The 26390-nt window shown below is 36.6% G+C and overlaps 6 protein-coding genes across 6 annotated transcripts; all 6 read left to right on the forward strand.

Moving 5' to 3' along the window:
• The first annotated feature begins 281 nt into the window (after positions 1-281).
• On the forward strand, positions 282-5693 carry LOC145205253 (ADP-ribose pyrophosphatase-like). The gene is made up of 5 exons (XM_080077931.1): positions 282-467; positions 869-1061; positions 1240-1389; positions 4722-4835; positions 5035-5693. Exons 1-5 carry the CDS (start codon positions 283-285, stop codon positions 5149-5151), a joined length of 759 nt encoding a protein of 252 aa, XP_079934057.1. The 5' UTR covers position 282; the 3' UTR covers positions 5152-5693.
• Positions 5694-11565: 5872 nt separating this feature from the next.
• On the forward strand, positions 11566-13451 carry LOC145215006 (leucine-rich repeat-containing protein 42-like). Its single transcript, XM_080083663.1, has one exon. The coding sequence runs from the start codon at positions 12049-12051 to the stop codon at positions 13261-13263; it is 1215 nt and encodes a 404-aa protein (XP_079939789.1). The 5' UTR covers positions 11566-12048; the 3' UTR covers positions 13264-13451.
• A 41-nt stretch (positions 13452-13492) lies between these two features.
• LOC145215046 (mediator of RNA polymerase II transcription subunit 10-like) lies at positions 13493-14011 on the forward strand. The gene has a single exon (XM_080083693.1). It carries the CDS (start codon positions 13493-13495, stop codon positions 13886-13888), a length of 396 nt encoding a protein of 131 aa, XP_079939819.1. The 3' UTR covers positions 13889-14011.
• Positions 13914-17415, forward strand: LOC145214996 (G-patch domain and KOW motifs-containing protein-like). The gene is made up of 5 exons (XM_080083654.1): positions 13914-14104; positions 14832-14967; positions 15070-15165; positions 15865-16745; positions 16950-17415. Exons 1-5 carry the CDS (start codon positions 13914-13916, stop codon positions 17149-17151), a joined length of 1506 nt encoding a protein of 501 aa, XP_079939780.1. The 3' UTR covers positions 17152-17415.
• Positions 17416-17420: 5 nt separating this feature from the next.
• Positions 17421-19118, forward strand: LOC145215035 (ribosomal RNA processing protein 36 homolog). The gene is made up of 3 exons (XM_080083688.1): positions 17421-17807; positions 17982-18278; positions 18561-19118. Exons 1-3 carry the CDS (start codon positions 17451-17453, stop codon positions 18747-18749), a joined length of 843 nt encoding a protein of 280 aa, XP_079939814.1. The 5' UTR covers positions 17421-17450; the 3' UTR covers positions 18750-19118.
• LOC145214988 (peptidyl-prolyl cis-trans isomerase FKBP8-like) lies at positions 19110-26175 on the forward strand. Its single transcript, XM_080083642.1, has 9 exons — positions 19110-19343; positions 19824-20385; positions 20857-21026; positions 21360-21501; positions 22640-22795; positions 23919-24100; positions 24418-24504; positions 24739-24882; positions 25031-26175. Exons 1-9 carry the CDS (start codon positions 19173-19175, stop codon positions 25112-25114), a joined length of 1698 nt encoding a protein of 565 aa, XP_079939768.1. The 5' UTR covers positions 19110-19172; the 3' UTR covers positions 25115-26175.
• Positions 26176-26390: the final 215 nt, after the last annotated feature.

Consider the following 26390-nt stretch of genomic DNA (forward strand, 5'->3'; position numbering starts at 1 on the left):
ATCGATTTCAAACAGCAGACAGTGCACACTGTTTCGACCTATAAGGTCTCATCAGTGCAGCTGGTGACGAGAAATCGGCCGCATTGGCTAGTGTAGCCATCAAACAAATATGACATTTTAATCTTGTGTGTGATTTCAAATGTGTAGAGTTTGCTAAAAACTCCTCGGTTTGCCACACAAAACTTATTTTGTAACTATTTGTGGATCAGACATTAGGTCTTTGCACTATATTTTATCATGCGGACTTGTTATACTTATCTTAAATTTTTTACATAGGTTCCTATGGCGACTTACAAGCCTGTATTTTACACGGCACCGTCGGTAAAGGGAAGACCTGCGTGGGCCGATCCGTCAATTGAGGGCACTCGCGTCGAAAAACGATTACGCTTCAACGAGTACGACGATAACTATAAAGTGGACCGAAGCAGTTATATTAGGACATACAGTGTCATTGGTGGAATGCCTCGGTTAGTATAGGAATTATTTGTTTTGTTATGGTTATTGAGTCGGATTGTTTAAAGTTTCGAGCAGACATCGCTTCCTTTTCCACAATTTGTCTTAATATCAAAGTTCTAAGTCGGTCCGGGTTCGGGCTTAGGTTTCTTTGAAAAAACGGGCCTGTAGGCCACATGTGTCAGTATTTTTTTTGCATAAATTTATCTAGCTAAGTAGCCAGTTACTTGACTTAACTTAATGTCAAACAGCCCTGAAACGCCTTGTTCAAGACCAATTGTCTATGTTGAGTTTGTTGTCTTGGTCTTCCTGTCAATTAAACTTTCGGGCCTAAACGGGCTTCTCAAAAACAATTCGGGCCAGGTTCGAGCTCCAATGTAATGCCCGTTTACAACTCTGCTTAATATTGTTGCAGAAACCCGAAAGGTCGAACCGGTTTGAGAGGACGGGGTCTGTTGGGTAGATATGGACCAAACCACGCTGCTGACCCTATTGTGACGCGCTGGGAGAAAGCCGATGATGGAACCGATTTGACAATCGATGGAAAAAAAGTTCTTGAGTTTATCGCCATTAAACGTGAAGATACCGGCGAATGGGCGATTCCTGGGGTAAGCCGGTGAACCTACTCTACGCATCTAGTAAAAGTTAAGAGGTTTGAAATCGAAGACATCAACAGTCAGTGTCTTATCCAGTATATATCAATACTAAGACGCCTATTTGGAATATTACACGATTTTCAGCACCAACTTAACTCAGTTACACAGATTTGATTTTGTTTAAAATCAGGGCATGGTAGACCCAGGAGAAAAAGTAACTGCGACGCTTTTGCGCGAGTTCCAAGAAGAAGTGGTATGCGGAAACCCGAATATGAACGAGGAGGATCAAAATGAGTTGAAACGAAAAATTGCAAACTTTTTTAAAACCAGCGGATCGGAGGTATGTGGATTTGAGAACTTTGCCATTGAGGCAGTGAGATACCCAACAATACCAAACATGAGAGACTAAACCATTTTACGTTTTTTGTTTTTATTTTGCGCAAAACGATGGTTTTAAATGGGGGCCAACCAGTACACACAACCTGTAAATACTGCCGCAACAGTTGTTGTTTAAATTTTAAAAAGATAATTCTGTGAAAATGCTTTTATGGTTAGGACTATTTCTGTTGGGAGGCGAATAACGATAGATTGTCCACAGCGGTCAAGTGGTATTTACAGACACCTATTTGAATGGGTTGCCTGGTGGGCCACATCCATAGGCGCCCACTTGAAAAAATATGCGGGGAGGCTGAAGCAAAACTTTCTAACCTAACATAGTACAAAAAACGCCGGCTCCCAGCTTTTTACACGTAAACGCCCATACACGACTCGGTCAACATTAACTGATGACGTAATAATTTCCGCACGTGGTGGTAACGCAATTTAAAAGTACTTTGGCAAGTATTTTTAACCTGCAAAACTACTACTCACAAGTTAATGCTAAACGCTGGTAACGCACACGACATGACTTCTGGAACTGGAAGGTTAAACTTACTGTTACGTCGTTTTAACCAAGCGGCGTAAATTTAGTTTTATCAGTTAAACGTAACAATCGTCATGTGACGCAACAGTCCTTAAGACAATTAGTATTCTATTGGGTGACGTCAACTGCCTGCTTGCTGAATGCTTTGTATTATGTTGCAATTAGTTTATATCTTACGTCGTGCCGCGTGCGTGTAGTTTATTTACACACTGCTTTTTTCATATAGAAACTAGTAAATTGTGAAATGTTGATTTTATTTACAAGGAAAGAACAGAAATGCTTTATTGCTCATTGACAAAATGTGTTTTGTCTAATTGGATTCTGAGCAGCAAACTCAGTGACAAGTTGATCCACATCAAGAGAGTCAACAATTTCCTTGTGGGTGCTTAAAATGCAGGTGCTGTTGAGACGTTCCTGTGACATGGTGGAACGCAAGTACGTTTTAATTCGACGTAGAGTGCTAAAAGATCTTTCTGCCTCGCAAGAAGTGGATGGCAAACACATATACAAACGAAGAAGAGTTGTCATGTTTGGATGGGCGTATTTAAGGGTCGGTTCTTTGCGAAATATTTCAATAATGTTTCCAATTGTTGGTTTCGAAATGTGGAGATGCTGAAGGTAATTTTGGAAATACTGGACTTCCAAGGAAAGGCGATTGCAGTTGACGTCGGGAAAGTTTTCAATTAACTGTGCCTGGTCAACTTGTTTGCAAAGAAGTGTGTCCTTCATCAACCGAACTTTTGCCAAATTTTCTCTAGAAAATTGGTTAACAAGTGCACAGTTTGCCAAGCGATACATTTCTGTGTAAATATTTTTGTAATAATGAAGGGGAGTCAAATTGATGCAACAACTGGTTCAGATATTTTAAGTTGACTCGCTGAATCCACTACAGATTGTACAAAGGCTTCCGCATTTTTGTCGGAAGCACTCTCCTCTGAAAACGTGTTTACCAGTCTCCAATCATTTCCTGAACTTCGGCCACAGTTGTATTTCTAAGTTGCATTTTAGTGTGAACTGGATGAACGGGAATCAAAAATCTTTCCATTAGACGCAGCATAAAGTAAGTCGAAAACTTTTCCAGGGAACCAAGATGAGAGCGCGCATTTGAACGTGTAACCACATCTATCGAAGTTTCGGATTGCAAACTTTCAAGCCAATCTAGAATTTTTTCATAAATCTGCAAAAATGATTCCAGAGCAGGCAAGCGAAGAACCCACCTGGTGGGGCACAATGGACGAAGACTCTTTGACAAACACTCATTTTCATTGCCAACGTTGAAATTGGAAAACATTGCCAATCTTTTAGGAGAAGACTTAATAAACTTAACCACACTGCTAAGAACAGATATCGCAGTAATTGCTTCTGTGTGCAAATTCAGAGCTTCTTGTACAACAAGATTCAACTGGTGACCGGCACAGTAAATAAATGTGGCTAACGGGTTTATTCGCCGAATTCGTGCCTGCACGCCACTTATGTTCCCTCGCATGTTTGCTGCACCATCATATGACTGTCCACGGCAATTATTTATGTCAATATGATGTTCATTCAGAGCACCAATAATTACTGCAACTAGACTTTCAGCGCTGGTTGATGCTGTTGAATACAGCCCGAGCAAACTTTCTTTTATTTCAAGTTGCTCAGTCACGAAGCGTATGCACACAGAAACTTGTTCCTTGCATGAAATGTCCGTCGTCTCGTCGCTTATAATACTGAAAAACTTAGCATCGTTCACTTCAGAAACAATTTTTTTGGTAACAGCAAATGCACAAATTTGTATTATTTCATTTTGTATGCGATGACTCAGCCATCTGTATTTTTTATCGCCTTGCAACCAATCCTTCAACTCTGTGTTGTTGTTTTTCTAAAAATCTAATTAGTTGCATCATGTTGGAATTGACATCTGTATGACCACGTAATGCTAGGCCTTGACGTGTCAAAAAAATCACGCTTTCAAAAATAGCATGCAGAGCTTTTCTGTTACTGGCAATACTTTTTTTCCTTCGATCCATCAGTGCCTCATCACCTGCATCGCCGGCTTGAACCGAGGCAAGGTCCTTGTGGTGCTTGCTTTCGTGATGTTTTAGCAGACCAGGCTTTCCTTTTTTCCAATTGTTAAATCCCTTAACCCAAACAATACCTTGGCCTTCCAAAAAATTTCGTGAAGCTGGTCCAACTCGGTTGTTTTCATAGGCCCATTTACAGACCTTGCACGTCAAACTGTCATTGACTGAATCTTAATCAATCCAATGGAACTCTTCAATCCACGACTGTTGGAATTTGCGACCATGCTGTGAAGTTGCTGGCTCTGTCTCAACTACGATTTCTTGCGCGGCTACTACCACTCTGTCACTGCATACGGGCGCCACTGTAACATTTACCTCGGAAGTTTGACGGAAAAAGCTTTTTATTGTCGGCTGCTTACTCATGATTCTGTTGGCTTGATTTTAAAGAATAAACTTTGGAACATCAACGTCTGATCATTGACTTACCTTGCGTCTATGACGTAACACTATGGGGTAAATAATATATTCGGGTAAATAATATATTGTAGAGAGGGCAGTAAAAGAACAAAATATATTTAATTTGCAAATCTTGCTTGTGACGTGGTTGGGAATGCAAATACGCGGGGAGGCGGCGCCTCCCCGCCTCCCCGTAAGTGGGCGCCAGTGGCCACATCATTAGATAAACTACATGTTAACATAAAGTCTTCATCTTTTAAGTTTCGTAAGTTTCAACCTCTTTACTTTCAGATTTTCCGTGGGTACTGTGATGATCATCGTAACACTGATAACAGCTGGATTGAAACGGTCGCCATCAATTTCCATGACGACTCCGGAGAAGTGATTGGAAATCTTTCCGTGTCTGTAAGTGTAAACCCTCTGTGTTCGCAAACATAGATGATACCTAAAACCGAGTAGAAATAACAACCACTAATTGTCTAACATTTTTCGTGGACAAGCTGCATTTGTATCATGTAGTTTGAGTATAAATCCAAGGAGGTATTAAAAATATTTAAGTAAGATCATTGATGCACACAAGCTTATAAAATTATCTTTTTCACAGCCCGGATACGAAGCAAAAGGTGCAAAGTGGAAACGCATTGAGGCTTCCTTCAAATTGTTTGCAAGCCACCAAAACTACATAAAAACTGTGGCTGAAAAGCGAAACGCTTACTTCTAAGCATGTTTGTCGTTTACATCAACGTTTCTATTTAATTCAGCGCAATTTTTGAAATACGGCAGTTTTGCAGCCAAATTTTTACTTTAATAACTTTGGATTCATATGTGTCTTGGTCCAAACCTCATGTTAACTACCTTCAGTCATATAAATATGTTAATACCAACAGTCCTTAATACCAACGTATTTTTCGATTTTTTACTGAAACCAACTTGTCTTTCATATAGACCTGTTTCAAGTTGTAGTCTATATATTGTTATTATCTACCAATCCTAATTGTTAGTATCGTTTATTTAGATTTTACCCGTGTGTGTTACTCTAATTGCACTACTTTTCATATATTGCGTCTTTAAATCATGCAATTTTAGCAAAAATGATTTTGGCATTTTGTATCTCTAACCGTAATCAAGTGACATTTTGTTCATACCAACATCCTGTGACTAAGTTTGTATTATATGTGTACACTGTATAAGCAGAACTTTTCATGATTATTGTCATTTTCATGCTCGTTCGATATATTTTATCAAGTGATTCAGGATTTCAAATGTACGGGTGTAGTGTTGCAAAAGTGTCGAATGCCGACAAGATCGATTTGATTAGCCAAATATGTAACGAACTTGAGCAATAGTACTATTTACCATAGTAAGTAATCTGTGCTTCAACGGTAAACTGGGTTTTAGAGTTTTAAAATTATTTTGGGTCATTTTTAGCTGTTTGTGGGTTCGATCTTGGTCAAAGTTTTATTTGTAAAAAGCAAATTTGACTATATAAAGGTAATTTTACTGTAGGCCTACAAGGTTTTTTGTTTTTCCTTTTAACTGATTAAGAGCATTTTGCACAACTGAACTGCGGCGCCTTTTTACATAAGCACTTAAGCAGTTTGTTTAAAGCAGGGTGTCCAACACCTGGCGCGCAGAGCATTTTAAAATGGCACGCAAGCTTTTGCACATTCAGGTGGTAAACAGCAGGATTTGTCAGGCAATTAATTTTTTCTTTTGGTTCTTCTTGGCCTTTATTCTAAATTTAGTAAAGATATCAGTATCAAGGTTACACAAACCCACTACTTAAATTATTCGTTTTTTGAGCCCCGTTGCAAACTATTTGTAGCCTATCTTGTGTCGCATAAACGGAATGAAAGGTTTCCGGAGTATCATAAACAAGTTTACTCGCATTGGACGACATCTTTTTTCTAATTCAGGGGTCACCAAACTACGGCCCGCGACCACATTTTTTGTTTTGCCAAATCGTATTGATAACTTTGTAACATTCAAAAATAAATCTACTCCTCACGAAAGTTTTCCTGTCGCCACATGTAGAATAATATTACCTAGTGTTATAATTAGGGCAATTATTTTTTTTTGACACAATTTTGACCTATGAAGAATTCAAGTACTTAAATTACGCATTATCGTTCAAAAAGTTTAAATATGGCTAGGCTAATCTAACTAGAGCAGGGGTTCTTAAACTTTTTCGGTCGCGCCCCACTTTACACTAATTATTTATTCTCACGCCCCCCCCCCCTAAAAAACTTTAGCACTAATGATGCTTGTCTTGTTTTTCGGTAACAACATACATGGTAGGTACGCTTTAAGCTACTGTCAAGTTAGTTCCGAACGTTGGAAAAAGCCACTTCAACACTGATAAGTTGCGAAAAAGTAGGCTTTTGCGAACACAGAGACACGTTGCCAGTATTCTTTTAAACTACGCATATGTTGCCCAGAAATTGTTGATTCACTCAAAGTCAGGGCAATCTCTAATGCGAAATTGCGAACAAATAAAGAATGTACAGCCGACTATATAGTACAGGGGTCACCAAACTACGGCCCGCGAGGTCATTTCATCCGGCTCGCGGCCCAATTTTTGGTTTGCCAAATCGTATTGATAGCTTTGTTACTGTCAAAACTTAATCTACTCCTTACGAAAGTTTACTGTTACGACATGTAAAATTAATATTACCGACTCTCAAAGGATTGCAACGCCCAGGATTGATCCAAACCCAGTTTATTACGTCACAGACAAAACAAAAAGTGTTAATTGTGCGCAAACAATTGCCTTATTGTGTCACTTATGACGTAATATACAAGCATTCCTTGTAAGATGAGACTAACTATACAATTTAACAGATTTTAAATGGGGTTTCAAAAAGATCATATCTTGGCGCCCATATAAAAATCGCCTCATGGGCTAAGTTTGAGAAGACGGCACAAGGGCATGTAAACTATGCGGCGGCCCGCAGTGGGAAAAGTTTGGTTAATACAACTGGACATCCATGTCAGAGTATTGAAGCGTTTATACTTTAAACAATATGTTCGAAATCAGCGCCGACATAATTCCAATGCATTCATTTACAATTGTTTGCAAGTGAAAACTTTGCTGCCAGATTGTGCTGCGCCCCCCTTGCGAACCCTTCACGCCCCCCTAGGGATGACTTGGGACCTACCAAAATTTTGCACGTTTTGAGGCGTGTTGAGCATCACGCCATATCAACCTAATTGTTTCACTCACTTGATGGTTTATGATTCGCAATAATTGGGGCAATGGGCCAATTACAACAGTATAAAGTAGGCTACAAAGTGTAAAATGAAAATTTCACTGACAGTGCAACCTCTACAACACCACGACAATGCAGTTTGTAAACAATTTTGACAATTTTTGACCTATTCTAAAAATTTTGAGAAAATTTTGACTTTTTTTGACAAGTCAAAAAATATTTGCCCTAGTTATAAGATTACAACGCCCAGGATTGATCTAAAGCCAGTTTGTTACGTCACAGACGAAACTACAAGTGTCGATTGTGCCCAAACAATTGCCTTTTTTGTTACTTGTGCTGCAATATACAAGCGTTGATCGTAAGAGACGACTACAATTTAACAGTCGCATCACCAGATTTTAAATGGGGTTGTAGAAAGACCATTTCTTGGCTCACCTAAAAAATCGCCGCGCATGCTAAGTTTGGAAAGACGGCGCTAGGGCATGTAAAGTAAGCGGCCCGCGCGAATCATTTTAAAACTTATCCGGCCCGCAGTGGAAAAAGTTTGGTGACCCCTGTTCTAATTCATTAAAACGGTTTTACATATTGGCAAAATTTTCGGATTGGGCCCACACCGTTAAGACGTTTAAGACATGGTTTAGAAAAAGTACCAAACGTTGGCACGCGAGCATATTTTAAAACCAAAATTGGCACGGCGGTGTTTTCGAGTTGGACACCCCTGGTTTAAAGGTAAATTAGCATTTTAGCGGAGAGTCTTTCAACCGTGAACGTCACAGTTGGTTGATAAATGATCAATGGTCGGAATGGTCGGAACGCTCACTAATTTACGGAATGGTCGGAATTGTCGGAATGGAATGAATAGGGCCAAAACTAATTTGATGAATGGTCGGAACGGAATGAACTGTCGGAATAGAATGAATGACGCTGTATGAACAAAATGAACTGTCGGAACGAAATGAACGAAGCTGTATGAACAGAATGAACTGTCGGAATGAAATGAACGAAGCTGTATGAACAAAATGAACTGTCGGAATGAAATGAACGAAGCTGTATGAACAGAATGAACTGTCGGAATGAAATGAATGACGCTGTATGAACAAAATGAACTGTCGGAATGAAATGAACGAAGCTGTGTGAACAGAATGAACTGTCGGAATGAAATGAACGAAGCTGTATGAACAGAATGAACTATCGGAATGAAATGAACGAAGCTGTATGAACAGAATGAACTGTCGGAATGAAATCGCGATTTGAAAAAAACGCTATGGCGTTTTAAGAATAGCATGAAACTTGTTTGAAAACATTCTTCGTAGGCGATAAACCACAGTGCATTATGACATCTAAACCCCATTGTGATGCAACATACGTAAATTGTTAGTAGAAAACAACGTCACATTACACTGTAATGGCTCTTTCTTGTTGATTCCATATGTCGCAACCCAGAAAAGGGGATTTAAATTTTGCTCCTGGACCGAATGTGGTAGTAACTTTATGCACCATGTTTTGGTTGCTTGTCAATAAAAAAGGACAAAAATACCTAAAACTTATAAGGGGTCCGAAATTAGATCACAGCACCGAAAAGGGTCCGCGAAGGCAAAAAGGTTGAGAATCACTGCTTTAGGACAATAAAATTAGTTTTACAATGCTAAACTTCTAATAGCTTCACTAAACTTCTAATAGCCTATTTTACACAAAAAACTTTCTTTGTGTATATATATATTTATAACCAACGGAGAAAGTTTCTAGTAGTTAGCTACAACCGCATCTACACCAATACGCGTTAAATACACAAATAAAAATCCGTGTGTTAAGAAAACACAGCATTCAGTGCTACGTGGGAAGTTTCATTTGCTTTACGAACTAAATAAAAACAAAAATTCGAATGTCGTGAGACATAACTGGCATTTTAGTTTAAATTTGAAAAGGTCTTTGTGGCTCCTATTTTTTTTACTGTCTGAAATTGATCCGAACGGCTCTTAGGGTGGTAGAGGTTGGCGAGCCCTGATGTATGTGCTTATTGTTTCAAACACAGTGAGAGTAGTAAGATAAGCCTAATATAGTAAACGAAACAGAAGCCTACACTGAAAGTTAATTACCAAGCATCAGGGTTTCGTTGTCCGTGTGACTTTCGAATATTCTAAATTTATTCCGTAACAGGAGTTTTTGGATTGCAAAAAAGGTTAACGCAACTAGCCCCCTTGAAAATATCACCGGGGGCATAGGCGCCGAGCTTTACAAAAATGCAAGGTGGCGGACGTAAATTATGACGTCACTTTTTGTGACGTCACTAATGCAGTGTCAATGTAGTGTCAACCGTGTCAAGTCTCATCCGATAAAATTTGTGGTCACAACCCCTGTTGTTTATTTACAGCTTTGTTCATTTCATTCCGACAGTTCATTCTGTTCATACAGCTTCATTCTGTTCATTGCGACAGTTCATTCTGTTCATACAGCTTCGTTCGTTTCATTCCGACAGTTCATTCTGTTCATACAGCTTCATTCTGTTCTTTCCGACAGTTCATTCTGTTCATACAGCTTCGTTCGTTTCATTCCGACAGTTCATTCTGTCCATACAGCTTCGTTCATCTCAATCCGACAGTTCATTCTGTTCATACAGCCGACAGTTCATTCTGTTCATACAGCTTCATTCGTTTCATTCCGACAGTTCATTCTGTTCATACAGCTTCGTTCGTTTCATTCCGACAGTTCATTCTGTTCATACAGCTTCGTTCGTTTCATTACGACAGTTCATTCTGTCCATACAGCTTCGTTCGTTTCATTCCGACAGTTCATTCTGTTCATACAGCTTCGTTCGTTTCATTACGACAGTTCATTCTGTTCATACAGCTTCGTTCGTTTCATTCCGACAGTTCATTCTGTCCATACAGCTTCGTTCATTTCATTCCGACAGTTCATTCTGTTCATACAGCTTCGTTCATCTCAATCCGACAGTTCATTTTGTTCATACAGCGTCATTCATTTCATTCCGACAGTTCATTTTGTTCATACAGCTTCGTTCATTTCATCCCGACAGTTCATTTTGTTCATACAGCTTCGTTCGTTTCATTCCGACAGTTCATACTGTTCATACAGCTTCGTTCATTTAATTCCGACAGTTCATTCTGTTCATACAGCTTCGTTCATTTCATTCCGACAGTTCATTCTATTCCGACAGTTCATTCCGTTCCGACGACCATTCATCAAATTAGTTTTGGCCCTATTCATTCCATTCCGACAATTCCGACCATTCCGTAAATTAGTGAGCGTTCCGACCATTCCGACCATTCCGACCATTCATCATTCCGTAAATTAGTGTTACCCGATATTTTTTGTGCATTGCGAAAACACAAACACGAGGGTTAATGGCACTGTGGTCAATGAAAGTTAAAGACTAGACTTGGAGCTCACATTTTATGTCTTTTGTCAACAAAAAGCGGGGTAAAAACTCTACGCAAAGCGCATAAAATGTCCAGGTACAGAATGACAGAAGTGTGTGTTTCAGGGGGTGACACTAAAACGCTGAATGGGCGGGATGGGCGGGACGTCGCGGAAACCGCTCAATATCGGGTAAATTGCTGACGGTTAGTGCTATTAGGGTTAGGTTGAGGTTTTATAATAGTATATGAATCAAAAAATGTCCCTGCCTAAAACTTATTCAACTATTTCCTGACATTAGGCAAAAATGCTATGGCGGGACGTCGCGGGAGATGGCGGGACGTTTCGGGCGCGGAATGTAGTGTTCGGCGGAATTTTTTTTAATGATTTACTATTATAAAACCTTATCCCAACCTTAATAGCTCCAACCGTCAGCAATTTAACCCGATATTTAGCGGTTTTCACGACGTCCCGCCATCTCCCGCGACGTCCCGCCCTCCATTCCGCCCGTCCCGCCCATTCAGCGTTTTAGTGTCACCCGTTTCAGGTTCAGGGTTTAAACTTTAAGAGCACGCCGAACTCAATATATCTTTCTGTAAGCCAGGCCTTTCCAATTTTCCGAAAGCTTCTGTGTTTTATTGCATTCACCCTCAATGTTTATTAACCCAAGTTAATATTGTAAGATTTTCATGTGTTTAAACTGCAGTAAGGAATGACGAATAATATATTCTAATTATGGAATAATACCAAACTGTACGCAGTGGTGCGTAACGCTTATTAACAATTTTCGCACTTACCATTTCGGCGAAATGATGATGGTGGAATAATATATAATCTAAGAATAGGGAAAATTGTTGTTACCACCTAAAAAATACTCAAAACTGACTACGTTTTTATGCATGACATTTTCTTTTTTACTGGTGTACATAAATAAACCTTAAGTTGTATTTTTGCTCACTATAAATTTCCAGTTTTTATGCAACTTATAAACTACAACCATGTAAGTTGTTTGCCTACGTATATAAAGTAAGAAGATGGAAGGTTTTTCAAGCAAAATCTATTATCAGAACTTTAAAAATCCACATTCACATTCTGAAGTCATTAGTCCCCTTGTTAGCTCAGTAACTGGGCAAGTTTATTATAAATCCCAGCCAGTGGGAGGTAGTGAAGCAAAATCAAACAGGTTTCTCTCCAAAAGTCTCAAGTACAAGGAGGCTTTTGATCCCACCTCACTAGTTTCTTTAAGAAAGTGCTGCATGGATTATGTGGTCAAAAATTTTCACTTGGTTGACTCACTGGAGGGTTTTCCAGAACTTGTTGCAAAGGAATTGTTTGATGAGTGTTGTATCTTTGGTTACTTTCAACCAGACTCGGCAGGAAACTGGTTGAAAATTCTACATGTATTTACAGACACATATGGTGATGCTATGCTGCAAAGTTTAAATCTTTCTGGAAGATGGTTGTTTCTGTCTTTGCACATTGACTATTTAACTGCCTATGAAAGCCTAGAGTTTGTAGACTTCTCTAATTGTAGAGTTGGAAATGATCATGATGCTTTAAGTTATTTAGGATCACTAACTGGTTTAAAAAAACTTTACCTCTGCAACAACTGCATTTCTACCAATGGTATAAAATTGTTGACTCAATCACAGCGGAGGAAGTCAATCGGATTACAGAAACTTGAAGTACTAAGGTTGGATGGCAATCCTAAAATTACCCTGGATATTTTGCCATACTTTCGTAGCCTAGAAGCATTAGAAATTATTGTTGTGAGCAACTCCCCAGACATAGAAACAGAAGATATCAAATTTGGTAGCCAGTTGTGCGGTTCATTTTCTCAATGTCCTCATTCTGTTCGATTTCATCAAAGAGAATGGGAAAGCTCTGCTGGTGATGTTGGTGAAGGATGGGCGGTACCATTGATTAAGTCTTACTTGTTTGATATGGAAGAAAGCATACAAAGAAAACAATCTAAAACAAATCTTGGGAAAGGAAAAGGCAACTTTTATTCCAAACCCAAAACTGTTTCTAAATCAAATGTTGATGCCAGTGTTGTTTGTAAAAACCATTTAATCATTTGTAAATGCAGTAAAAACTTAAAAACACCGCTTTTAGGCAAACGAAGTTCACAAAATGTTGCTTTGCATTCAAATCAATCGAAGAGAAAATGTACTGTAAATTTAAGTAAGTCAGGTGCTGATAAAGGAAAGTTACATATAGATACAAATCTTTTGGATCTGTACAGGTAAATGACTTGGAAAGTTTGTGACAAAAAGCGGTCAAACTTAAAAAAATTAGAAACTGTATATCTAACCTCACCTCAATTTATCTTTAATATTACGTACTTTATGTTGGTTGATGTACAGTTTTTAATTGCAAATTATTCATTAAATAGCAATTGCTTTTTGCCCAATTACAGTTTGCTCCTTTTTTACAGGTTTGTAATTAGAACATATTTGTAAAATATGCATCTTAAATATGTCTGAGAAGTTTGAAGCCCTTGAGGATAATTTAGAGCAGTTTGTTGAAAACGTTCGACAACTGGGGATCATTGTGAGTGACTTTCAACCACAAGGACAAGAGGTTTTAAATCAGAAAATTAACTCCATTATCACTGGGCTGAATCAAATCGAAAATTGCAAGTTGCCCCTGTCTGATGTTCATGTTCCTTTTGAAGTTTTTGAGTACATAGACTCTGGCAAAAATCCTCAACTGTACACAAAAGATTGTATTGAAAAGGCTTTGATGAAAAATGAGGAGGTAAAAGGGAAAATTGATATATACAGCAAATTTCGTCAAGAACTTATTACTCAGCTTTCCAAAGTATATCCTGAACAATTGGCTGAATATAGAAACTCAAGAGGTGAATCTTAATTGCTTTTGAAAAAAATCATTCAACATGGACGGAGATAAGGTGCAAGTTTCATTTGGTTTTAAAAAGAAAATTCAGTCTAAAGTTGATGAAACAAAGCTGGTAAAAGACAAAGACAATCAACAGGAAAACAAAGATTTTATTGGTGAACTCGATGCCAGCACTGGAAAGAAAAAAGAAAAAAAGGAACTTATCATCCCCCTAATTCAACGGAACAGGTTTGCATATCATTAATCTTTATTTGTGTATGTATATAAATTGGATGGTAAATATATATATACAGCTTTTTTGCTTGCCTCTTTTGGATTGTGACTGCTTTTTACGTATATGTACATGCTTGAGGTCTGCAGGATTTGGATGATATGTAATAGTGATGGTACGATACCAGATTTTGAAGCGAGTACCGAGTACGAGTACCACATGTATATACCTTCGATACCGAGTACCGAGTACGATTACCGAGTACTTAAGTGTAGTGTTGTACTTAGTTGTATATCACTAGCTAATTTATCTGCCATGCTCGGGGTAAAGGCGTGCGCACACACATGCCGAAAAATGTAATCACCACGTGATAGCGAAAAAGACGTACGTAAACTGGCGGGACTTTTTTCCAATTTTGTGCTGTCCGAAGCAAATATTGGCCAAAAGTTGCCCGTATTCTTATGGTGTAAATCGGCCTTCGGTACTCGCACGTTGGTATCGAAAACTGAGACAAAATATTTCGATACCGAGTACGAGTATCGATACCACTGAAATCGTTCGATACCATCGATACCGAGTACCGGGTACCGGGTACTCGTCCCATCACTAATATGTAACTTCTTGCAGTCTGTCAATGTTATTATTTTGTGTCACCTTGTTCCAACTTTGGTTTGGTTATTTTCTGTACAATTGGGTTTGATCATTAAATGTTTGTAATGAAAGCCATTTTATATCTATTTTAAGGTGGAAAAATGTTGATACAAAAGATGCAACGTCTGCTGCTGAACAGACAGATAACCTTGAGTCTAAAGCAGCCAAGGAATTGCTGCAGGAATCCCAACAATTTCTTGATAAAGCTGCAGTCAGTGAAAATGAGCAGGTATAAGTTTAAGAAACAAAAAATGTGTGTTTTTTGTTCATGTCCGATATTGTTATCTTGAAAGTCATTTGGTCTGTAGTCTTTAAATGATTGTATTTGCAGTTTGACAGTATGGCTGTTCCACTTCTACTAAAAAATAAAGTCCCTGAGGGGTTTGAGACTGACGATCGCCTCAATGTTGCTCTTAGGGCTGATGAGGTGAGTGTAAAGATTTAAAAACACCAAACATAACAAGATTGTTTGCATACGGTTGTGAGTACAGAAGAAGCTACAATGGTTGAATATCTACATATACATTCATATGGTCATGCAGTGACATTATCTATTTTCTATTACTTCTTATCCCTGTTGGTTTTGGGTTTTACTCCGTCATTATGTGTTTCCTTCCGAGGGGATGAGGGGGGTTCCCACTCTGTTTTCAAGAAAGTATGTGTAAGGTATCCCTACAATGAACCCATTTATTTGCAACACTTCTCAACCTTAGTTTTTAACAAAAAAACATGACTAAGCATGATAAGATACCATATTTTAACATTGTTATGAAAAAAAGATAAAGGGTGCCTCAAATATGTACTGAATGAATATTGTGTCAATGTATGCTTTATTCTTGAGTATCAAGATAGGAAACTCAACCTTCTGATAGCTCATTGTTGATGTGCATCTAAACTAAAAATCATCTATTTTTTTAGAGAAAGGCTTTCTTTTTCCAAATTAGTCAATGATAAATACATAGTAAAATTATTGATTTTTATTTCAAAAAAATCAGACATAAAACATGATTCATACTTATTTTTCAGCGAAACATCTACATTAAACTTTGTTACATCACTTTATTGGCAAGATATAAAAATATAATTATGTGGCAATATACGATTGTGATTAACTTGTGTGTTTTAGGCATCCTTGGCTGATTATGGGGAAGTTCCTATTGAGGCCTTTGGCATGGCAATGATCAGGGGAATGGGTTGGAATCCAAAGGTTGGCATTGGTCGAACTTTTAAACAGAACACCAAGGTATTGGAGGCCAATGTTCGCCCCAAGGGACTGGGTTTGGGGGCTAGTTCTATCAAAACCAAAGGAAATAATACGCAGGGGAATCAAAATGAAGAAAAACTTGAACTGAAAAAGGGGGCATATGTGTTGGTTCAATCTGGTTCACACAATCGCAAATATGGTGTGATTACTGGACTAGACCCAGACAATGCACAGTGCCTGGTGAAACTTGCATTAGATGGTAAAACTGCTTCCATTGGACAATTTGCCTTGAAAGTCGTAGACACCAAAGAGTACAAAAACTATGGAAAAGATCTGAGTAGACTCAGTTCAGCATATGTTGAAAAAGATCAAGAAAAATCACCGGATAAGGGGATCAAGAGCAATGGCGAGAGAAAGGAACGTCACACTGAAGAACACCACAAACATAAAAAGAGAAAACGTGAACATGATGAAGAAACAACATCACCAAGCAGATCGCACAAAACTGAACACAGTAAATCGAAAAAACGAGGCTATGATTATGAAAGACAGTCTGACAATTCCCAAAATAAACACTCCAGTGAGAAAAAACAAAAGACGAAAAAGTCAAGAACAAGGACTTGGCTGCGTCCACATTTGAGGGTGAGGATGGTCAATGAAAGATTTAAAAAAGGGCGATACTACAGAGAGAAACTTGTTGTGGAAGATGTCCTTGATGCTTATGGCAAATGCACATGTCGCACTGATAGCGGTGCTTTGCTTGATGGCATTACAGAAGATATGTTGGAAACCGTTGTGCCAAGGTAGGCCTTGTACATTAATGTATGTGTAATAAATGAGCTACCAGATTCAGATTCACAGTACTAAGTGTAATGCCCGGGCAGAATTGTTTTAAAACAGTAATTTCATCAAAACTACCACAAAGAGATATTGCCAAATTGTACTTCAAACTTAGGGTTTTACAATTCACTACAAATAAATAAGAGTTTTTTGTTTGTCTTTTCCAGATCAAGTTCTGATGCATATGTGATTATTGTCACAAAAGGAAGACTTGAATATGATGGAAAACTTGCCAAGATTTTAGAAAAGGATAAGTCTTCCTGCAAAGCTTATCTTCAGCTTCTTGAGGATCGAGATGTTGCACTACGTGTCAGTTTTGATGAAATGTGTGAATATGCTGGAGACATTGAGGCAGAAGATGCATTTTAAATATTTGCAACTTTAAAAATTGCCAAACTTTTTGTAAATTAAACTTCTTTACAGCCTCATCATGTTTTTTCTTTCCAATTTTGTTTAAAAATTCTACAGTGTATTTCATTTAAAAGTTGCATTTAACATTTTTGGCATAGTATTCCAAGCATTGTACAATCACATGCATTTTTCATGTTCTGATTTTTGTGGCCAATTTTACAACTGGTTTATACACATACTGTTAATACCAAAACCGCTGGTAATAAAATGTGATTTTTTCAGGTTAGATTTAAATTGAATAGGTAAAAACTTTAGGAATGGAATCTGCTTCAGAGTCTGAAAATGATGCATCCTCTGAAATTTTGTCAGAAGATGAATCATCGAATGAACTGGAGTCTGATGTTGAGACAGATAGTTCTGATGAAACCACTGAAGAAAAACCACCAAGAAGGCCATTAATTTCGGACAAAGTTGCTGGAACAAGGACAAAGCAAATGAGCTTGCAAGAGTTGATACAAATGAGGGACAGGATTGGAACCAAGCAGTTCAATGAACAAGTGCTGAAAACTGAAAAAAATACAAAGAAAAAGTTTAAGCAAGCAGACTTTAAACGAGAAAACAAAAATCGGCCTCAGGAATTGTCATCAAAAGCTCGTGTGCCCAAAATAAGAGAGGTAAAATTAGTCCAAATTAAATCTTGCAAACAGAGTGTTCGCTGTTGTAGCCTTTGCAAAATATCAACATTTGTTGCTTACATTTTTTATGTAATGAAATTAATCTATATCAGTTTTTTTTATCAGTTTTATTTCGATTTTATGATGCAATTTTTTCATTTGTTTATCGTTTAGATAATTCATGTTCCAAGGGAACAAAGAACTAATCGAGATCCAAGATTTGACAACCTATGTGGCACCGAATATGATGAAGAGCTTTTTGACAAGCGATACAGTTTTCTTGAAAACATACGTGAACGAGAAATGAAGTCATTAAAACAACAACTTGTGAAAAACAAGTCAAAAGCATCTGATGATCAGGGTAAACTAAAGTATCTGATAACTAGAATGGAGCAACAAAACTCAGCTAAGAAGGACAGAATGGCTAAGAGAGAAGCTTTAAGGCAATGGAAGAAGGAAGAAAGAACCAAGGTAAAAAATGCAAGAAATAAAGTACTTTTGTTTAATTTGTCACTCTGGTTAACTTTTATTAAACAAGTCACCATATACATATTGTATCACTCCCCAACAGTTTGCACATTTAAGTCTTTGTGATAGGTATGTTTTTAAAGTTATATAGTAAAAAATGTAGTTGCTTTGCTCGTTGAAAAATTAAGTTACCAAATTTACTTCAAGCTTATAATACTGCTCGTAGAAAGTTGATCAAAATGGCTTCGTACTGTTTTCCCTTTTGATCATTAAAATCGTTTGCAGGTGGAACAAGGAATAAAGAAGCCATTTTTCCTTAAAAAATCGGACAAGAAAAAAATGCTAATGCAAATGCAATATGAGCAACGTAAAGAAAAAGGAACACTGAACAAATTAGAAGCAAGAAAGGAGAAAAAGAAAAAATCCAAAGAAAGTCGAATTATGCCATACCAAAGAAGGACTACAGCTACATGACACAAAGTAGTGAATAAACCTAACTTCAGGTCTTAGTAATGGCAGAGAATGTGTTGGTCACTGAGACATGTCAATAGAAATGGATATGGATTTGGTACTGTGGTGTTGGCATTGATGAAAAAAAGAAAAGAAAATGTGATTTTTTATCAAATGTTGAGGCGAAATGTCAACAATAGTTGTAACTTTATGCTCTTAACTGTAAAACAATGAAAATTCTGCAGTGGCACATTTATTGCAAGCTTTTGAAATTAGCAATACTGTCATGCTACATTTATTAAAGCAGGTTGTTTGTAAGCAAGTGCAACAATATGGTATAAGCATACTTCCTTGTTTACATTCTGAGTACCTATACCTTGACTCTTTTTTTCAGCAATCATGCAGTTAAAGTAGGTCGTATTATGCAAATTTTATTGTACTTCCAATATGGATAACAATCAGGTTCAGCTATTGTTGAACGGACAAAGGATTGAAGACAGCAGCATGGATGATGATGATAGTGCGATTGAAAAAGTTGCTCATGATTTTGTTACTGATGTTATTGATTCAGCATCAAATAGCTTGATGGCTGGTGGTGACTCCTGTCAAGACCAACAAGTAAGGTGCATGTTTTAAGAGTTTACAGTGGATTTGACCACCAGTCACTCTGCTGTGCTAACCTCTAAATTTAAATCAGTTTACCTAAGCAGATTGCTGTTTTTGAATTGACAGCCCCAGCTGTTACCTTGTTTGTCTTGTAAGCTCATAATTCAGAAAACTCCAAGTTTAGTAAAACTTCTGTCTGTAGAATTAATCATACAACAAACAATTGGACTTAGTTTATTTTTTCTGTATATGCAATGAAAAAACTCAAATGAACACAAACATGCAGTGAATCACAAATTATGAGCAATGTGTTATGCACTAATCTACTATGGATTGTTGTTTGTGACAACGAATTGCAGCAACTATAAATCTTTTAGCTTGGGCTTAGCTCATCGGCCAACCATGGCAAAACCGATGTTGTGTAGCTGGTTTAACCTTGAAAAACATTTTGATTTCTACTGAAAAGGGTTATGTGAGTAAACTTTTTTAAAGGTGATTGGACCATCTACAAGTGTAAGCTTTGAAACTTCTGCAAGCAGCAAAGCTATCTTCAATGGAGAAGGTTACGTTCAAGTTGACCGATGCCATTCTAGTGATGAGGACAATGAAATCCTTGCTTCTAACAGTTTTGACAACTTTACACCTATAAACTTGTCTTGTGCAGACAAGGAAGAAAACGTAAACCATGCAGCTGTTACAGAAACTTCAAAACAATGCTTAAATGAAGAACCTGCTTCTGAAATGCCCAATGTAGAGTTGGTTAAAAACAATTACTCTTCTACAAATGGGTTTGATGAAAATGTTGACAGTGAGGCCCAAGGCCAGCAAACTGACAAGTTAAAGCATGATCAGCATATAGAATCATCTGACAGTACAACTGCAGATTGTAGTGTAACTCAACAGAAAGAGGTTGAACAGCCATCGCCAACCAATACAAATCAACATAATGACAATGTTCAAAAAGAATATAACATTGATGTTGAGAATCTTACCAAACCTGATGAGGATGGAAGTAAAACACCTAGTCCAGTTGATGAATGGCTTGATGTGCTTGGTAAGAGAGCTTAAAAGCAGAGTTATTTTCAACTATGGATTTCAGCTTATGGTATACAGTTAGCCTTGGTCATATCGGTTTTGGTTAATCCAGACCTTTGCCGAACTATCATAAAACTTAAAGTACAATGGATTTGTAATATAGTAAGGCTGTAACTAGTTGACATCGGTTAATGTGGACAATTTTTGGGGTCCAAACAGGTCTGGATTAACCAAGGTTGGATGAAGTTAACATGGCTGGGCATAGTGGTCCTCTGACTGTGAACAATAATAAATAAAACGAAAAACAGTCTTACTGTATCAAAAGTTTGGTAGTTAAGATATCACTCATTGCTTTCAATACATACAATTTTAGTCAACAGCTAAATGTTTGGGATTTAGTGTAAAATAAAACATGATCGTTCCTTGTATATTTTTATGCCTGCTGGTTAACAATCAGAAAAGTTATACCAGCATTTGGATATCTTTTCAGGTAATGGACTTCTTAAAAAGAAAGTTGTATGCCCTGGCCTAGGCTCTGATTCTCGGCCTCTGCGGGGTCAAGAAGTTACAATTACTGTTGAAAGTAAATTTGCTGATGAAACAGTTGCAGAGGAAAATCAGGAACTAACCTTTGTTCTTGCTGAACGAGATGTTATGGATGTAAGTTTTATATATTCAAAGCAGAATATATATCCAAATGGTAAACTTGCACTTAAAAAGTTAATACTACTGGCTGTTTGTTTGCAAACAGTTGCACCCTTTATGGTTGTGCCAATGATTATCCACCGTTTGGATATTTCAAAGAAAAAAAATGAATAGAAAACCCCAGTATCTTGCAGTCTGTTTCATTCTATCTCTGAGCGCTCTGGCTTCAACATTTATTTACTGATTCAAAAATTAATGCTTACTATGTAGTTTATGGTCTAGACTTGTGCATTTGCAGACGTCTTACATTAAACAGCAACGTCATACTTTGAATATGTGCATTTTCAGGCACTTGACCTTGCTGTAAATTTAATGGAAAAAGAGGAGACATGCACAATTGTTGCGAATTCAAAGTACTGCTATGGAGAAAAAGGAAAATTACCTATCATTCCCCCAGACACAGATTTGACATTTACTGTAAAACTAATTGGTAAGTACAACCAAAATTGGGTTACTATACTACACATGTTAAATTATGCAAACCATTTATTGCAGGCATTTTTACAAAGATTCTTATCATGTTAAATTCTTGTGAAACTCTTTTAACATGGTTTAATGTAGTGTTTTCTAACCTTTTTTAATACGACATGCTCGCATATTTTATTGTGCAAATCAGTGTTTCATAACGGAACGGAACGTTATACCAGAACGAAATAAATAATTTTTGGCTCAAATACCGGAACGAAATACCGAAATAAAAAATATTCAAAATACCGGAACGGAATGAAATACCGTTATATTTTATTCCTGTATTTCGTTCTGGACATTTGACATGATACAATTGCTGCAAATTTTGCACCGTTAAGATATAATAAAAATTGAGACTCCTACAATTAACATCCGTTTGACCATTATTGACAAATGTTATGTGACGTAACAACTACCGACAATAATTCTTGTGTGTTGCAACTTTCTTTTTTCGCTTAATAGTTGTAAAGACCACAAAGAATTGTTCTTTTTTAAGACCGAAATACTGAAAAATACCGTTATAATTTTATTTCGGTCAGACCGGAATGAAATGAAAATATCGGTCCAGAACGAAATAACGAAAAAAATAATAATTTGCTCAGAACGAATAACGTTATTTGGTTTCGTTCCGTTCCGGTATGAAACACTGGTGCAAATACATGTTTAAAAAAATTAATTAACAACTTGAATGTGAGGACTAAAACTGATTTCAGTAATAAATAAGATCAAAATGGAGTTCTACTGTTGTTATGCAAATCTGAATGTTATTGTCAAGCCTTAAATATAATATGAGATGGGAAAAGTACTCTTTGAAACTGAACTTTTACAGCACACATGAAAATCTCACTTATACCACAGTAATGTGTCACAGCATAGTGGTTAAAAACATTGATTTAATCATGTCTACACATGTTTTTGTTGTCAGATTATTTGCATACCATTTTGGTATTGCCTATGTTTTCCATGTGGATTTGTTTTACCTGTTGCCTCATAGCATTAGAAAAAACACTTATGTGTTTTTAAGTGCATTTCAGATGCAAAAATTGGTGAATAAAAGCAGATGCTATGATATGTTACTGTAAAGCTTGTCTAAAATGCAGACATTCAAGATGGACCCTACAATGTTTCAACCCCAATTGAAAAGCGTTTGGCTTGGGTGGATGACAGAAGAAGTAAAGGAAATAAACTGTACTCAGAAAAAAGTTTTACAGAAGCTTTGCATGCCTACAGAAAATGTGCACGAATACTAGAACAAGGTACCCAGGTCTTCATGCATACAAAAGCATTTAGTGCATGCACTTTAGTACATGGTTTCAAAACAAGGCAAAATTGTATTGTTATCACTAGGGCAAATATTTTTTGACTTGTCAAAAAAAGTCAAAATTTTTAGAATAGGTCAAAAATTGTCAAAATTGTTTACAAAGTTAAAATTGTTTACAAACTGCATTGTCGTGGTGTTGTAGAGGTTGCACTGCCAGCAAACTATTCGTTTTACACCTTGTAGCCTACTTTATACTGTTGTAATTGGCCCATTGGCCCAATTATTGCAAATCATAAACCATCAAGTGAGTGAAACAATTAGGTTGATATGGCGTGATGCTCAACACACCTCAAAACGTGCAAAATTTTGGTTGGTCCCAAGTCATTTTACGGCAGCTGCAGGTTAGGTGCAGCTCTTGCTTCGGTTTTGCTTTAGATACTTCATGTATCTTTTGTTTATACAAATGTATTGAATAATTTTCGTTGTGTCTTAGCTGCAGTTTTTTGGCAGTGATTTTTAATTAGCTCATTCCCTTTTCAGAATAGGTTAGGTCTATGTTAAGATTTTTGCCCTTCTCTTAGACTTTTGCACATTCTTTCGCTCTAGTTAGATTAGCCTAGCCATACTTTAACTTTTTGAACGATAATGCGTAATTTAACTACTTGAATTCTTCATAGGTCAAAATTTTGTCAAAAAAAAGTTTTTTAAGGTCAAAATTTGTCAAAATTTTCAATTTGTAGGTCAAAATTTTTCGTTTTTTAGGTCAAAAAATAATTGCCCTAGTTATCACCATTGCATTTGCATAGTTTTAGTCAAAACTGCCCATGTTGTAGAGGCAACTCTTTTATCAATTTGTCTGCACCAACTTGCTGTTGAGAAAAATTAGGTAAATAGGTCTTCATAGAGTCAGCCTAAGTTTGCATTGGTAGCGTAGCATTTTAAAAATATAAACAAAACTACAGAATATATTCACGGACCCCAAACTATTCAATAGAGTCCTGGCCTAAATGATACAAAGTTTGAAATAAATACTTCAACACATTGCACAAAAATAAAAATGTATAGAAAATGTTCATTGGCCAAGTTTTTGTAAATGCGGTGCGTTGATTTTGTTGCAGCTTCCAACCAAGACCACAGTGATGAAATTAAGAAAGAAATAACCTCATACATGGTGAAATGCCACAACAACCTGTCTGCTTCACACATGATGCTTGAGAAGTGGAAGGAAGCATTGCAGTCTTGCCAAAAAGCTGAAAAGCTTGATCCAAATAATTTGAAAACTGTATTTCGAAAAGGAAAGGTAAACTACTGGACTATTTTTATTACTTTGTATGTTTAACTACTGAATGTTTTTAGATTTTTAATATTGTTTTAGATGATACAATGCGATCAAATCAAAATAATACAGCTTCAGCTTGGTTAAGTGTAATACTCGATTGAAGTTTTAGTAATATAAGTGCGTTTTTACAAACATGTCAGCAAATGCTGGTACCCATTCTTTAATTCGAAAATATATTTTTTCTTGAAGTAATTCTCAGTTTGCTGGCTTATTGCCAATTCTATACTGCAATAACTTGTGGATCTTTGACTATATATGTAAGATATACCCATTTTCAGATATTGGCCAAGCTTGGTGAAATGAAAAAAGCTATTGAAACTTTGAAGAAAGCCAATCAACTTAGCCCAGAAGAAAAAACAATACAGGTTTTCTCAAATTGAGTGTGTTTTTAAGCTTTTTTTTATTGGATAGGCTTCACAAACTTTACAACTACTATTGATCATTACAAAATAAAAAGTAAATTTGTTTAGACTGATATTTCAACAAGTGTGTTTTGATGTAAAATAGTCACTCATTGGTTTTCAGCAATGCTTGAGGTCAAAAAACGGTGTATTTTACAGTTTGTCCAAAATTATTTTATTCAAATGAGTAATTTTCAGGCTGAACTGGCTAGACTTACAAAGAAAATGCAAACACAAAAGGAAGCCCAGCAAAAAATGTACAAGCGAATGTTTTGGGGCAAAGACAAGGAAAACCCTGACGCAAAGACAGATGAACCTAATCAAAGCCCCGATTCTTCTTGGGTAGGTCTGATAGGAAACATTTAGTTTGCTAAAATGTTTTTGTAACTAATGGCAATTACTATTTAGCTGAATCATTAAATAAAATTGTTATTTAAAAAAAGATGCTAAAATTACTGTTTTACATATATAATTGATAATTTTTCTCTAGATGCCGAACTTTAACATTTTGGCTGGAAGTACCTTGATTGCTGTTGGAGCTATTCTTCTTGGAGCATATTTTTTGCAGAAATAAAAAAAATTTTCTGTGTGTTATTTTTTTGACTTTGCCACTTCCAATGTATAAAAGATTTTTAAAATCATGTGTAAATGTATGAAAGCTGTAAAAATATATTTAGTTCCAGTATTTTCATGCAGTGCTGCTGGCTAAATTAAATCTGTTTAATTTGTTTGATGGCCTGTTTTGCAACAAACAGTCTCTGACTTAAACCAAAACTTTGTGCAAACAAGATTTTATGATTTTAATTGTATACAATTTGATGTACATGCTCAAATCAGTGATACATTTGTAATTTGGTATAAAGGGAAATGTAAAACATAAACCTTGCATTGAAAGTTTAAAATCGAAGCTTGACAAAATCCTACTTTATTGGACACCAAAGAAATGTAAGGATGATCGTATTGGACACTAAATCAAATAAAGCATTATAGCTGTTTGCTTAAAAGTACAGAGATCTATGGAAAAATATTTTGATTTGTCTTGGTCCCAAATATATTGTAAAAGTTTCTTTTGTGCTTTCCTTACAAGTGATTTTCTAAAGCCTAAAAAATGCTTGTAGTGTTCGAGATATTCACAGTTAAAATCAGGGAGACCACAGTAAAATCCTTCACTAATATTTAAGCAACTCCTTGTGTGTACTCTGCCTTTATTGAGTAAGCTAACATGGTTTACTTGCCGGTGTGAAAAGGTTTTGTTGACTTTAAGATATTTCATAAGCGATGTTTAAATAGTGTCAACTGCCATTATAAGTATTAAGCCTCTTGCCCAACACAAGGAAAATGGTTGGGTGGTCTAATGTATTGGATATTTTATTGTCCAAAACAGTTTCCAGAAACATTCCAAGAAGTTTTTCCACTAGTTCCTTGGAAAATGTGTGATTAAGTCACTCCTCATTGGTATTTTTTGAAACAGTCCTGTCTTAATTTATTGCAGTTAATTGATGTTTTATTGGTGTTTTGGTCAATACCTATTTGTCTGCTCCTTGTGTTTTGCTTTTTCCACCTACTGTGCTTTGCAATGTCTTTCTTGTTTTGTTAATTATATTGTTAATTTTTAACATTGTAATGCTTGTTTAGGTTGTATGTAACTAAATGTCTGATGTGTAACATTAAAAAAACAAGGATCAGAAGAACTCCAAGTCATTGAAGAAAAGGAACAGAAAACCTTCAACTTGGAATTTAAAAGTTGCAATTTAACTTTAAGACATAGAGCAGGGGTGCCCAACCTTTTTTGACTCAAGATCGACTTTTGAGGTAGTCCAACTCTCGAGATCTACCATTCCAAAAACAAA

This window comes from Phallusia mammillata, chromosome 1 (assembly GCF_965637545.1).
Source record: "Phallusia mammillata chromosome 1, kaPhaMamm4.hap1.1, whole genome shotgun sequence".
NCBI lineage: Eukaryota > Metazoa > Chordata > Ascidiacea > Phlebobranchia > Ascidiidae > Phallusia > Phallusia mammillata.

What these genes read in the sequence shown, in the direction of transcription:
- LOC145214988 (XM_080083642.1), top strand. Translation starts at nt 19,173, where the DNA reads ATGGATAACAATCAGGTTCAGCTATTGTTGAACGGACAAAGGATTGAA. An exon ending in TGAATGGCTTGATGTGCTTG is followed by an intron (nt 20,386 to 20,856) that starts GTAAGAGAGCTT and finishes ATATCTTTTCAG; the next exon opens with GTAATGGACTTCTTAAAAAG. An exon ending in CAGAAGAAAAAACAATACAG is followed by an intron (nt 24,505 to 24,738) that starts GTTTTCTCAAAT and finishes AGTAATTTTCAG; the next exon opens with GCTGAACTGGCTAGACTTAC.
- LOC145214996 (XM_080083654.1), top strand. Translation starts at nt 13,914, where the DNA reads ATGGACGGAGATAAGGTGCAAGTTTCATTTGGTTTTAAAAAGAAAATT. An exon ending in CCCCTAATTCAACGGAACAG is followed by an intron (nt 14,105 to 14,831) that starts GTTTGCATATCA and finishes ATCTATTTTAAG; the next exon opens with GTGGAAAAATGTTGATACAA. An exon ending in TTGGAAACCGTTGTGCCAAG is followed by an intron (nt 16,746 to 16,949) that starts GTAGGCCTTGTA and finishes TGTCTTTTCCAG; the next exon opens with ATCAAGTTCTGATGCATATG.
- LOC145215035 (XM_080083688.1), top strand. Translation starts at nt 17,451, where the DNA reads ATGGAATCTGCTTCAGAGTCTGAAAATGATGCATCCTCTGAAATTTTG. An exon ending in GTGTGCCCAAAATAAGAGAG is followed by an intron (nt 17,808 to 17,981) that starts GTAAAATTAGTC and finishes TTTATCGTTTAG; the next exon opens with ATAATTCATGTTCCAAGGGA. An exon ending in AGAAGGAAGAAAGAACCAAG is followed by an intron (nt 18,279 to 18,560) that starts GTAAAAAATGCA and finishes AATCGTTTGCAG; the next exon opens with GTGGAACAAGGAATAAAGAA.
- LOC145215006 (XM_080083663.1), top strand. Translation starts at nt 12,049, where the DNA reads ATGGAAGGTTTTTCAAGCAAAATCTATTATCAGAACTTTAAAAATCCA.
- LOC145215046 (XM_080083693.1), top strand. Translation starts at nt 13,493, where the DNA reads ATGTCTGAGAAGTTTGAAGCCCTTGAGGATAATTTAGAGCAGTTTGTT.
- LOC145205253 (XM_080077931.1), top strand. Translation starts at nt 283, where the DNA reads ATGGCGACTTACAAGCCTGTATTTTACACGGCACCGTCGGTAAAGGGA. An exon ending in GTCATTGGTGGAATGCCTCG is followed by an intron (nt 468 to 868) that starts GTTAGTATAGGA and finishes ATATTGTTGCAG; the next exon opens with AAACCCGAAAGGTCGAACCG. An exon ending in TTGGAAATCTTTCCGTGTCT is followed by an intron (nt 4,836 to 5,034) that starts GTAAGTGTAAAC and finishes TCTTTTTCACAG; the next exon opens with CCCGGATACGAAGCAAAAGG.